The 13903-nt window shown below is 43.6% G+C and overlaps 2 protein-coding genes across 2 annotated transcripts in view; one reads left to right on the forward strand and one right to left on the reverse strand.

Moving 5' to 3' along the window:
• Positions 1-806: 806 nt before the first annotated feature.
• T265_11527 (hypothetical protein) overlaps positions 807-13903 on the reverse strand; it is a gene marked incomplete at both ends in the record, with an annotated part of 53791 nt that continues 40694 nt past the window's right edge. Inside the window, 3 exons of the mRNA XM_009178206.1 lie at positions 807-999; positions 6463-6627; positions 12071-12164. Of these exons, the coding sequence (XP_009176470.1) occupies positions 927-999; positions 6463-6627; positions 12071-12164 (332 nt within the window). The remainder of the gene's footprint in view (positions 1000-6462; positions 6628-12070; positions 12165-13903) is intronic.
• Positions 1681-13903, forward strand: part of T265_11528 (hypothetical protein) — a gene marked incomplete at both ends in the record, with an annotated part of 40081 nt that continues 27858 nt past the window's right edge. Inside the window, one exon of the mRNA XM_009178207.1 lies at positions 1681-2088. Within this exon, the coding sequence (XP_009176471.1) occupies positions 1681-2088 (408 nt within the window). The remainder of the gene's footprint in view (positions 2089-13903) is intronic.

The raw sequence follows: 13903 nt of genomic DNA on the forward strand, positions 1-13903 counted from the left end.
CTCCGAGGACCGGGTGCACCGATGGGGGTCGATACACTTTTGTCCTACGTCAAGGAGCTCTGTCGCTTTTCAGTTTATAATCACTTGCGACATATAAGGACTTGGTTTCTTGTAGAAATTTTCGACGCTCTCTCTTTTGAGTGTAGGTGTTTGGGGTGTCCTACATAAGTGCATGGATTTCACGGCGGAGAAGAAATAACAATTTCGGTTACCCTAATCTCCTCACCCCGCTGGCTAAACAATGACTTGACTGTGATCGAATGCATGACAGCCTACACACCTTGGGTACTCTAAGATGTTGGGCTGTCCTTTCGCCTAACACACGAATGTAGAGCGCCAGTTTATCGAGCAGTATCTAACGTAGTGTCCACTACATATATTTAGGTGACTACTGGCTGAATGCTTTAGCGAGCAGCGATCATGTTTTGTATGTGGTGTCAAAGTACTTTGCGGTCCATTTATTGTGCTAGTTTGCTTATTTTCTGCATGACACGAGCGTTGCAAGTGGAACCTACCCTAATTCTATCTATTATTAGGCGACACATAAAAAGTCTATATTGAATTTTGTATTGCATGTCGGAATATAGCCAGTTCGATAGAGTTTATTGAATGGAGTTAGAAAGTGATGAACCACGTTTTTCTCAAGTAGGTCAGCTTCAGCGGATGGTAACCGAAGTTACGTCAATGTCTTTTGCTGCAGTGTTCAGAAATTGGAGTCCGTCTAAGAAGTCTGACGATGATAATCTAGACGGTCCTTGAAAGTGAAGTGGTCCCCATCCCGGAAGTAAATCAGGAAAAAGGGAGGTGGATGAACCACAAATGTATAGCTATTGGACAGAATAATTTGGCACAGATTAGAGTTTGGAGTTTGATAACATGTGAAGGTGAACAAAACAGCCTTTATATTAGAATGAAAATCTGGATTCTCAAACAGGCGAGTACATGCCCAGTTTAGTTCCGAAGTACAAACGAGCCAGGCGATGCTCTGCCATGAGTAACCTACGAAGACAGAGAAAAACGAAGATTTATTAATCGGCCACAGGAAAGTGCGTATAAAAACAAACTGGAATCAAATAACATGGTATTCGTCAAGCATCACAAATTGAGATTTCAGCAACATGGGTTGAAGGTTTCTGGTGACCAATCTAAGAAATTCCATGTGTGAAAAGCCAGAACGTTCTACGGGATACCTGTATGATACCTTGACATCATCGACAGCATGACATAACACCGATGCTCCTATGCCGTACAACTATGATTTATTTGAAAGCCTTATAGTGAAGAAAAGAATAAATGTGCACAGAGAAGGGATTTAGTGCTACCTTAAAACAAGCATTCCGAGATGCCCACATACCGACACACATTCAGACAATCTGGATAGAAACTGACAACACGAACGCCACTGACATCGATCAGCAGCCATATATTGAGGCGTCTTCAACCAATGGAATCTCACGGTCCCCATCCTAGAAGGCGAGTCGCACCAACAGCAACCGAGCGTTTCATAATCTCTTTCACGCCCTTCTGCCAGGTCAAGGGTTGGCCATCTCTCCGATTCCGCCACTTTGAACTGGGCAAGGAAAAAATAGTACCCTCTTTGGTAAACGATGGTTTGAAAGCTTTTGGTGCTGGACACATTATTCAACGGAAGTACGCGTTGCGCAACCGAAAACTCACGTTATGGATTCTCCGACACCAACCCACACGAGCTATGGTTCTGAGACAACGATAGTCGAACAGCTGAAGACGTTTCAGTTCCGCCGCTCCAACAGGCCAATTCTCACATCCATACAACAAAACAGCCCGTACTGTAGCCTGATACACACGTCCCTTGAGATTCAGAGATTCATCACTTTGAAGTCGTGTCTCAAATCAGCAAAAGCGACCCGAGATCTGCAGAGCCGTGCATTGACCTCATCTGTCACACTGCAGTCAGAACTAATACAACTTCCAAGATACGTAAAACGCTCCACAACTTCCACGATCTCTTCCCGGATTGTAAGTGGCGCATTCAGTGACTGCACGTCCACGAGCATGACTTTACACTTTATGGGTGCAAAGTGCATACCAAAGGACAGGATGACTCTGGTGAGTTCATCCAAAAACACCTGCGGCTTCTCCTCTTTGAAGACGAGAACGATGTAGTCTGCATATCCTAGATCGACAAGGTCGTTGTCACAGGCTATTTGAACACCAGGGTTTTGGAAACCATCTAGCGTTCGTCTCATGATTTCATCGATCACGAAGTTAAACAGGAATGGAGAGAGCGGGCATCCCCGACAGACACCACTTTATGTACGGAGGGTTTTGGAGAGCTCGTCGTATACTATCACCCATCTGATAATACAAAGGGCTTATTATGTTCACGAAATACGTGAGCATTCTTCAGTGGGCAAGCGTGTCAAGAAGTACAGATCGGTTGACCGAGTCCAATGCGCCTTAGATTTCCAGGAACACTAGAACTGTGGGTAGCTTATACGTATGGTGTTGTTCTAGCACCTGACGAAGTGTGAAGATTTGGTCAACGCAACCCCTACCAGGCCGGAATTCCGCTTGCTGCTCTCGAGTCAGTGGTTCATGAGCCACCATAAGGTGAGGATGCACAAGTGACGCCAGCAGTCTCGCTGGGACCGGGGTCAAGCTGATCTTCCCGAGGCCACCGCACTGACTACGAGCCTCCTTTTTGAAAATGGGCACTCCCACCGACTCTCTCCAGTTGTCTGGGACAGACGCCTTTCCCCAAATGCAAGCAGACAGATCTAACAAGCGCTGACTGAGGACTTCACCCCATTTTTTAACAATATGGCCTGGAGTTCATCCGGACCAGAAGCTCGGTGGCGCTTGAGAGAACACATCCAGTCATACCCATGACTAAGGGAGACCAGCAGATTATGAACTGAAAATTTCGGATGATTCAAGCCTCCTATTGTCACGCTGAATGATGCAACATGTGCACTTGTACCCATAAGAGTAACCTCCTCACGATCACTCTCTACTATTTAATTCCCTTTTGCATTGTTATGTTCAGGATACACTGAGTAATTGAACTTATCTGGCTTTGCCACTTAAGTGTGACCGTAGATACTCCCATCTTGTACACTGGTGAATGACACGCTTCCCTGCAGTTGTGCGGGTGAACAGTAGGAGGGCATATTCATCTGTTGAGTTCAACCCTCGCATTACAGAATCCGGCACACCAAGATTTCCGACGTTGCTGATCAACAGAAACCTCTTGACTCCAAAGAACACGGTCCAGAGAAACTTCAGCTGAGAACTTTGTTGGTTCATCGGCGTCTTCCGCTGAATGGGCAGAAAACTACCTCTTCAGTGCTTTAGCCGTCTAAGGAAGATTAAGTACGAATATACATAGCGGTGCTCTCACTTGAAGCATACGGTAGGTACCTGACTGTTCAGCACGCGCCCAGTCAAAACATTTGACTGAAATATGCAGTTCACACGCATAACCGGGACGTCTGCGATAAATTTTACTCCCCTCCCGGTCACGTAGCTGTAGAATCTTTACTAGCATGACTTCAGAAATTGAACAGCTTGTTTTACATATAGAAATAAAGCCACGAAATTACAATAGCATGGCTAAGGGAACTGACGAATGAAACAAACTCAGTGTGACCAGGGCGATTCCACCTCACTAGTTATCTAAGAGGTGACAAGCTACGGCGCTAGCGGGATTGCCAAGATGGGGTATCTAAAGCATTCCCATAGGTATTTGTTTAGGCTTTCGTGCCTTAATCTGTCCAAATTTCGCTAACTTAAAGTGTATGGAGATGAAATAATGACAACCCTAGCAGCTGACCTCGTCGGGTATCCTATCAATTTTGATGCAATTCAAGTTTACAAGATGCAGTGGGCAGTAATTGGATTTAGGACTGTCCACACTTGAAGCGGACATTTTGCAGAAATACCTGCGGGAGCTCAGAGACAGGTGGAATTTATGATCAGGTAACCAAGTGTCGAATAGTATAGGAGCAACAGAAAGCTTTGGACCTGACAACAAGTCAGAACGAAATTTACAAGGATTAGGAATAAGCTTATCAACAGTTTGAACTCTATCACGTTTTGCATGGAAAAATGTAGATTTCATCTCTTTTACGTATGCCCGGGTGAGTGTCCGTCTTGACAACGCCAACTTTCGTGTTTGTTCTCCGACGCATTATGTTCTCATTACAGTGACTTTGGATATAGACAAAAAACAAGACTACTGATCAGAACTCATTTATACTTGGCGTGCACAGTATATCACCCGTGAAAACCGCCAGAATTTACCGCTTGTAGGAAGTGGCGATGCATACGCAGAGGATGCGGGTACATAAATTCTGCTTGCGGAGTTGCATTATAGTGATTTCGGTCGAATGGAGCAGATGGAGTATTTACCAAGGAGTATTTACTGGGTATTTTTGATAATTGAATATAGGGTTCCAGAGTAAGAATCTACAGGGTAATGTATGAATCATACACATCCTACAGTTGGCGATCTTATAAAATTGTTCACAAAACACTGCAGCATGATATAGAGATGACTACCTTGAGATGCGATTCGATACGCACGAGACACTCTTTTGAAATCACGAAAAAGATTTAGTTTTACCAGGACGGCGAGTGAAAGAGTCAATTTCGGATTTTTTTTTCAGCAGAATTTCTTGAACCAGCTGCAGTATGTGGCTTTCCACATCTTTGTTTGAAAATGGAAATGGGATATTCTCCTCAGTACGAATCGATTAGAGTGGTGATCAGTCGCTCGTGGCTAAACGGCTAAGGATGAAATAGTCGCAGTGCCTTTCGACATAGATTGGCTTCACTTACAGGACGAGTGTTCAAACTAAAAGCGGAAGACCGCGGGTTCGAAACTCCATGGAGTTTATCGAGCTACACGCTGCTGAAAATTCCCAGTAAGGTGAAAGGGTTGTACAGTACTACTCAGCTTTTCAGCATAGACTGGCTCCACTTTAAGGATGAAATCTCAATCAAAAGTAAGGTATCCCACAACCTTAACTTTAACTAGATTAGTTTAAGCTTTGTCCAGAAATGTGGGTTATTAAGGAAGTAGTTCATGACAGCTCCATAATGATTAACGTTTCAAGGATTGTGTAAAGTCACTGTTTTAATGACCCCGCGGAACGCAGCGTATTGATGGCACGAAATTACTTCCTTCAAAGAAGCCCCAATCTGATCGTACTCAGGAATGATTCTGCTTCGATTAGGCCGTATTAGGTCACCGTATTTGTATGTTGTATGAATGATTCAGCATTCACGCCATTGTCCATTCTATGCATACAACTGACTTGCTTGGTATGGCTCTCTGTGATTGAATAGTGCCCTGCAGGGATGCTTAGAAACCAACCCTATCATGAAGTCCCCTACGGACTGATCAAAGACCTATAAACGACGTCGGCCAGTGTTCACGCGAGACTCGAATGTACTTCTCATTTATGATTTTTTTTCAACCGAATATGAAGTACATGACTAGCCTCATATTTCTGTTGACACAATATTCGAGACATCGAAGTATGTTGTCTTGTCACAACAAACTACTCACACGGTTGCTAAAAACCTTTCGACAGCCAACGACCGACTCTGCCCTTCTTCGGGCTCAACAAGTTGGTGTAGTTCCATCAACTTCATGTCCTACTGAGACACGAGACGACTTTTGTGTATCACATGAATATGAAGAATATTATGAACTGGAAGTGAGCTGAGTCTACCGTTTACATCAAAGTAAATTTAAAACGACTGTACTCCACCCGATCCGGCGTTTAAATGGAACACAAATTCATGGGGTTTCTGAGATTACACTCACACGATGGGAACCAAAATTCGAAACCGGTAGTGGCTTTTCCAGGGAATTTTACCAACCTTATACGTAGTGTGTAATGCCAAGATGTCGGAAAATCCTTCGCTTTGATGAATTCATTTAATGACGGGCTTACAGTGGATCGTCCATGTTCTGCGTAATCTTGACAGTGAATTGTGAAAGGTGCCACTGATTCCATGGCCAAGTTCAGGATGACGCTATCGGATGAAGCGCAATTGAAAGCAACTGTGAAGATCACTGTTAGTAGCTAGGGCCTACACTGTCTATGGGGCTCCGTCGATAGGAACAAAGATACGGCGCCGCTAGTGGATGGTAGCATCATGGAATTTGTTAGAGCCGACTAATCCCCACACAGTAGATACTCTCCGTGAAACCAAAGATAATTACTTGAGTTAACATTGATATGTGAAATAAAAAAATTAAGAAAACTGCTAGCACTAGTGTTAATACAAACACATTTCGAATGGCGTTCTAAAATGAAAGAGAGAATCAGTTATGTTTCATCGGCTAGGTTTTGGTTGGTCCTCATGCGCTTGATATCAATACTGAGCCTTCATCAATTCGAGTAGGGCAGCATATCAGTTACCGATGAAAAATCATACACTAGACAAGTGGTGGTGGGAAGCACATACCGCCGTTCTTTCCAGGCAACTAGTTCGTTCAACACCATTAGAAGCGGACACCAACTGAGCCCAGCAAAGAACACGCCGAGGGATAAATAGTCTCGCGGACGAATAGATGACAGATCAGCCCAAAAGCAAATGCGAAGGGTTAGGTAGATCGAATGCAGCAAGAGGCTGAACAAAAGTGGAGGGGGCAGAGAGAATCACCACATACAGAAATGACAATACAATTGCGGCAGATGAACACACTTCAGAAAGAATGCAGAGATTAGATTGGGAAAAAAGATATGAACTTAGTTAGTGGTGCAGAGTTTGAAGATATGTAGACAGTGAAATCAAGTACTACTGGTCGGCTGGGAGTATTAGACGAATTCATCATCATCATCATTGTCAGCTGTAATAACCGCGTACTCGTCGTACTGTGGTTGTAGCTGCCGCAGTTTCGTTCACGGATAGTTTGGGGGGGGGAGGATTAGAATAGCAAAATGGGTCCCCAAACATCACGATTTAAGTTACCAATGGTACGTAAGACAAATATGAAACACTATAAACACAAGCTTAGTGTTAAACAGCACACAACTATACTACTACAGTACCGGTGATACTACTGATCGGGAGGCACGCGAGTAGTATGTGTTGTTCGTAGAATTTCGCTTTGCGTCGATTGGAAAATAGAATTCTGTTGCGGAATTCGCGGGGCCACTTTGTAACATTTGCTTTTATTTGACCGACGAATGATTGGAGGCAATGAATCCCCAGGAAGACTCGTTCGGGAGAAGATCTGTGTCCAGTTTTTGTAACTAAGATGCAGATTAGAGTTTTTCTTCCTTGTTCAATGGTCTGTAACCGGTCAGTTGGCATTTCCGAATAAATAACTCCGCAGCAAAGGCCTTCTTCCTTTCACTACTACTATACTTAATCCTTTTCCCTCCCAATTATCCCAAGTGTACACTGCACTAAGGATTCGAGGTCAGACCAGAAGGAACTGGGATGGGGCTCCGCTCAACTCATATTCAAAGTGAAGCTGAGATAACAGGTAAGGTAGCTAAAACAGCGCGACGATGACAGCTAAATTAATGGCAAATACACATGAAAGACAGCTAAACAGCCTAACCAAAGCCACACAGCACAACTTCTTGGTCGTGAGCGACATTTATGATCGGGATTAGTTTGCTGACGGTCGGCTTAACGGTACTCATTAATCAATTCAGTACTGTCAAACAGGGGATAGTTAGCGGCACAAAATTCTCGGCTACTCCATATATCCCAAGCTATCAACGAGAACAGGGGTCGGGATGTACAAAGGATTGAGGAAGCCCATATCGTACCATAAAATTCAACGAGAATTACTAGAAAAATGTACGAGTACCACCTAAAGACAGCTTTGTAATGGGAGTAATACAAGCGGAAACTGCGAAATGGGCACATGATGTATAAGGGCGCTGATTTTTTCTGAAATCAGCTCACTCCATTTTTGCTCGTTTTGGTCGTGTCCATGGGAGTATGTGGCTTGACTCTGACCAACCTACAAGTGTACGATACTTGTATAGACGGGACAGGTCAACCTTCGGCGTGGATGAAAACACACACGAAAAAGATACAAGCATTGCAGCGTTGGTGCCTTGACCCATAAAGACAGTCGTACCACCGTGATGTAAACTCAGTCACTATTGTGCACTCTTACCAAAGAGGTAGCCTCACCGACCTTGTGGGCGTGTACTTTCCTCGTTCCTCTCCCCTCAAGGAAATAAAAGCCAAACGACTGAGGGAGAAACACTTTATGGCTTTTCAAATTGGCACTTTACTCCCCAAACCCGTATGCGATCTATCCAGAATTATTAGTTGGCTACTTATTTATTTGATTTGATGAGCATAACCGACGCACTAGTCTACCATAAAAGTGGACTATTTTTGACTAGTATCAATTTGGTTTTCACGAGAGACTCAACTGAAACTCTCGTTTATGATATTCTACAACTGAATGTGCTGCACACAGGCCGCCCCAAGAAGGGCGAAACCGGTCGTGGGCTGTCGAAGAGCTTTCAGCAACCTTGTGAGTAGTTTCCTTTATGAAAATATACTGCGATATCTCGAATAGCGTGCCAATTGAATCATGAAGCGGCCTGTGTGCAGCACATTCAGTTGTAGAGATTCAGTTGGGTCTCTCATGAAAACCGAATTGATTTGCAAATGAGTGTATTTCTCGAAAACAGTCCAATTTGGGTTCAAGTAGAACATAAGGTTGACGGGAACTCGGGGACTGCGCCTACCTGATGAGCCCCAAGAAGGGCGAAACCGGTTGTGGGCCGTCGAAGCGTTCTCAGCAACTCTGTGAGTAGTTTCCTCTATGAAAATACTTTTGACTAGGTTTAACTTGGCTGCTAATTTAGCCTTGGAAACTGTTATATCTTCTGATTCGCCAATCGGTGGTATCTGCTGCTGACTCGCCCCAGTGCCTAGTGCCGGAAAAAAGACTCACAGAAGGGGACGCAACAGCTATATTCCGAACGAGCGTGTGAGTGCGTGCGTGCGGGAGCAAAAATTGCAACGGCCCTACGTTATTTAGAGGGAATTTTCTGACATTGTTCCAGGCTGTCTGATAGTGAACACCCATCAACATCGATGGTACCTCTATGAAATGCCTGAACGCTGATCACATTCGATCGTGCATCTGCGGCGTGCATAAACACTCATAAGTTTTTGCTGAATTGATTGAATGATTAACTGACCTGGATGCTTGCCGGCTTTCCTACTGAGATTTTGGTATGGTTTTAGGATCTCAGTAGGTTCCGGGCGTTCTGGGGTTACTTTTAGGAATCTGAGCTTCCTGAGAGAAACTTACACAATGGCGCTGGACTACCGATTGAAGGATATGCGGTTGAGGGATAAGATCCAACAACGCAGGTTAATTCACTATTTCTGGAGTTTCCAGTGGTCAACGCAGTCTCCCTTGTTATAAGGTACTTCTCTCCAGTGCGACTTCGAAAGAGCCAAACCAATTCGGTTGCATTCGAGATTTGGTGGCACGATGGAGAAATCACATTTCATAACAATCACGGGCGTTCAATATATGCGTGGACACAAGTTTTATGAAAAAATTGCCGATATACATAATAGGGCAACAAAAAGATGGCTTTGAACCCAGTGAAATGGAATACATGAGCAAGTTTTGTACAATGTTTATAAAAATGAAATGTGTGGATTGCACATTAGGTCAGTAACTATTCACGACCCATCTGTAATGTGGCATCTTGAAAAATAAACGGGACCAAAGAACACGTACAGCTGCTACAGGGTTCACTGCTATCGTAAGCGCTGAATGCGGGCGCAGAAAACTCCAGTAGTTACAATTTGAGGCAAAATGATTCCATAGGTGTTAGTTGTTAACTTCCGGTAGAAGAAACATTAGTTGGTTGCTTTGTTGATTTTATGGTAAAAATCTTTGGAAATGTTACGCCGATATTTTTTGGGAGTTCAAGTAACTCAGTATATTGTTTCTTTTTGGAGGTTTGTTATAAGTTGCTTGTTGTTCCTTGCTTGTTGTTCCTCCAACTAACTCCGTTTAATTTGTCTAACACATCCGTGCTCACTAGATCACGCGACACCTTTGTCCCACAAACGAACAAATCACGTGACAAAACCCTGTCCCGCTCGCAACCTAGACCAACAGGCCGTCTTGCACGCGTCGGAACGATTCTATGCATTATACACATATCAAACCTTGCTACATGTATAAAGACAACACAGTCATCACACACATACGCGCGCTCAGGGGGCAGGACGTTAACCAAATTCCACAAGTGCATGGACAATGACGGAACGTGTGGCAGTTATACTGCGGAGAAAACACGTTCCCCTGTCCGGACATTCACAGAGGAACTCTCACAAACAATAAGTTCCCTTTTACGGCAGTGAAGCATCGGTGTTGAACACTGATGTCATGCTGTCGATGATGGATGATGATGATCCCTTTTAACATGCTCCACATTTTGCATTCCATTTATTTTATACACGGCGCAACTCATCACTGTAAACCAATTTGTAAAAAACTGTCGTTGGTGAATATATCTTGAGTTATATTATAGCTACCATGACGTGTGCATTAATAGGCTTATCCCTTTACCACGAAGCCGCTATATTTATCCAGTGTTCCAGGCTTGCCATCAATGTTGACACTGTAAGTTAAGTTATAATCAACAAAGGAGCATGTCTACGGACCATTTTCACCTGAAGCAAATTCGTTCATAACAACCCTATGCTCCATTTGATCGTGATCTCTCGCAGGGATGAATAGTAATGAGCGCAAAGTATGAAAATATGCACCGAAAAGAAAATTCCCCGTAGATCAGCTGATATATCTAACCAATATTTCACATGTCATTTGTAAATTCCTTAGTCATCTGAAAAATGCAGTCAGTCAGAAACGATCTATTGTACTACAATGATAGAGAATTTTAGTCCACAGTAACTTCGTAAGTAATAAAGGTAGGGTTACAGGATACCTGCAAAGGCGAATAGAAAGAGCCTTATTGGGTTGAAACAGGATGAAATAACAAAACGTTAATGAACCAAGGTTTATCGCTACATATTACAGCAACCACGGGTGCTTTTTCAAGGATGGAACTACAAACTTACGGAAAGAGAAGCCAAACCGGCATCACAAAGGAGTTATTCAGTGGGCAAAGGGGATACGTGAGTAGCTTGGTAACTTGGCATCACGCGTCTGGCCGATTTGATTAGGGATAATACGACAGACACGGACAAACCGTCGTTTCGGCTAACTCACGCGTGTTGAGTGTGAATTACCAGATTCCGCATATTCATGCATGCATACATGTTCCTGTTTGCACGGGTTAAGCGCGATCAATAAAGGCTGCGTGATTCTCTGTCACACCGTATAGACCAATGATTGAAACTCCTCCCAGATGAAAAAACGCCAAGTCTTTCGGCAGTACGTAACCTCAGTTGCCCAACAGTCTTATCCGTGTAATTAGCACGTAGCCATTTGGACCCCCAGGAAAATTCAGTTCCTCTGAATAGACCAGATGCATTTTATTGCAGTTTTCTTTGAAGAAACAGTACGGATGCTGAAGTCTGATCACGCCACACGAGTTCGTTCGGAGATCTGCTGGCGAAAATGGATCTGCATGGTTGATAAAAACGTCATTGCGAAGGGTTGTTGCCTTCTCCACGAAGGCTACCGGGTGCGGCATCTCTCTTTGTTCGTTCCGTTTACGGATGACTACACAACAATTCGCTTGATGATCGCTGGACGATATGAAAAACACCCTAAGTACTGTCTGGAAGGAGTTGGCCTTCAATGCACGAAGCAGTCCGTTGAGAAGTTAGTATCAGGTCATTTTTCAAAACGTAGTGCAAAACTGGCACACCTGCGTACAGTGAATATACAGTAAAACTGGAAAAAGCTTCATTGCCATGCGTTTAGACACATGACATCGTAATAATTCTTACAGTTGCTTACCAAGTTATTCTAAGGGGGCTTAATAATTCGTTCCTGAAGTTCACCTATATTGGCAGAGAAGTCAAGTAACAAACATCGGCATAGTAACGTTGCCTAGTTTCTTCATACTTCAACCAATTTGAAGATGGGACTTACATTAAGAAGGCGCTCACACACCAAGACGGATTAGAGGACCAACGGAATTTAAAAATATGCTGACCGTAATTGGCGAAGACGAAAGATGTTGCAACTGAAAACAAGATGAGGGTCAAACGGAAAGGGAAACATTGGATTAATTGAAACATGAAAACGACACCAGAGGACACTGCTTTAGTTCAACCCCCTACAATTTTCGTGGTGAAAAGAACAAAATGAGATAGAAAGTGACCTGGTGATATGCTATCACAAATAACCCAATAAATTGTTTCATTGTGAATTCACTGGTGTCGGCGTAAACTAGCTACAGTTCCGATGGATCGATGGTTAAATACCTAGAAACACTGGAGACCCAAGCCCACAAAAGAGACTCATCGTAATTGGGGTAGCCTGATGCATGCTGTCTGCACACACAGGAGATTGGTAATTGATCAGAACTCAACAACTGGAGATCTCTCTAGTTTTAGCGACTCAATGACGTCATTCGGGAAGGGCGATGCTCGACATCCAGCTCTGCTTGGTACGCAAAACAAAGCAACGGTGAGACGTCATCCGACAAAATGTGGACCCCAAATGGCTCACATCTTACTCATGGGACGAAAATCCACAACTACACTTCAGAAGGTAACAACAGGATATTAAGAATTAGGTTACCTGGAACTGACGTTTGGTTCAGGGTGAAAGTTTTGTGGAATCCAGTTTATTTTGCATCTCGCGGGAAGATGATGGAGAAACAAAACTGTGATACTAAACAGAATTTTGGAGCGCAGGTCAAATGGATGGTTGTTGGTTTGCGGAGCTGGGCCAAAGAATGACACTGGCATGCATGCGACCAGAGATGCACCAATTACAGTGATCCTAAAAGCATCAAAAATGCTTCCATCTTGATAGTATTACCTATTATGGGTGGGAGGGTTGTATGTAACTATTTTCCAGAAAAGAATTCACGTCTGATAACAAGCGAGACAAAATGCATTCTATTGTGTCGTTACTTTCATAAACTAGGAACGAGTAGGTTAAAAGATTGTAGCGAAATACACTCATTAACATACCCGTTTGGTTTTGACGAGAGGCCAACCTGGAGCTCAGCTGAATCTCTCGTTCAAGATATTTTAACCTGTCACCGTCACGAACAAAAGTGAAGTAGTTTCTTCCTTTGTTGACCATCTATATTCAAGTCAAACCATGCGCAGCTTAACGCAGTCATGTGGCTGCTGTTTAGAAACAGAATCCGGTTTGAAGAGATAATACTTCATGCGTGCCGAACTCCCGGTGCATTGCTGGAAATCCGTTTGAACAGGGCGAAGCAATATCTTTTCGACTAAGTATTTCGGTGGTTGATAGTTACGCAACTACACGTGACTGTGCTCCACAAGCTTAAAGCACCTAACAGCTTCCTGTTTGCGTCCCCTCGTGATGCGAAATCAACAGCAGACTCCGAATGAGGAAATTACAACATACAGCAGTAAGTGGGTGGGCGGACAGAAGCCACACGGAAACAGAAGTGACTCATAACGGCTTGGACCTAGTCAGGTAAAAAACGCTTGGATTTATGTTTTCAGTGGTTGGCCACGCGCGCTTATTGCATGAACAGTTTGGAAGTTTGTAGACATGCGTCAGATATCCTATGAAAAACGTCATAAACAGCTTTCTCCACAGTACATCTCACGGAAGTAAAACTGATGGACGGAGGACGTGACAACCCTATCTAACTCGCTGAAGAGAGTATTGCCATCATATCTCAAATAAGACGAGAGGCTGATGCAATGTTGACCGGTGAAAGGAAGAAGGCTTTTATTGCGGAGTTATTTATTAGAAAACACCAACTGAACA

Source organism: Opisthorchis viverrini, assembly GCF_000715545.1.
Source record: "Opisthorchis viverrini unplaced genomic scaffold opera_v5_521, whole genome shotgun sequence".
In the NCBI taxonomy this organism is placed as follows: domain Eukaryota; kingdom Metazoa; phylum Platyhelminthes; class Trematoda; order Opisthorchiida; family Opisthorchiidae; genus Opisthorchis; species Opisthorchis viverrini.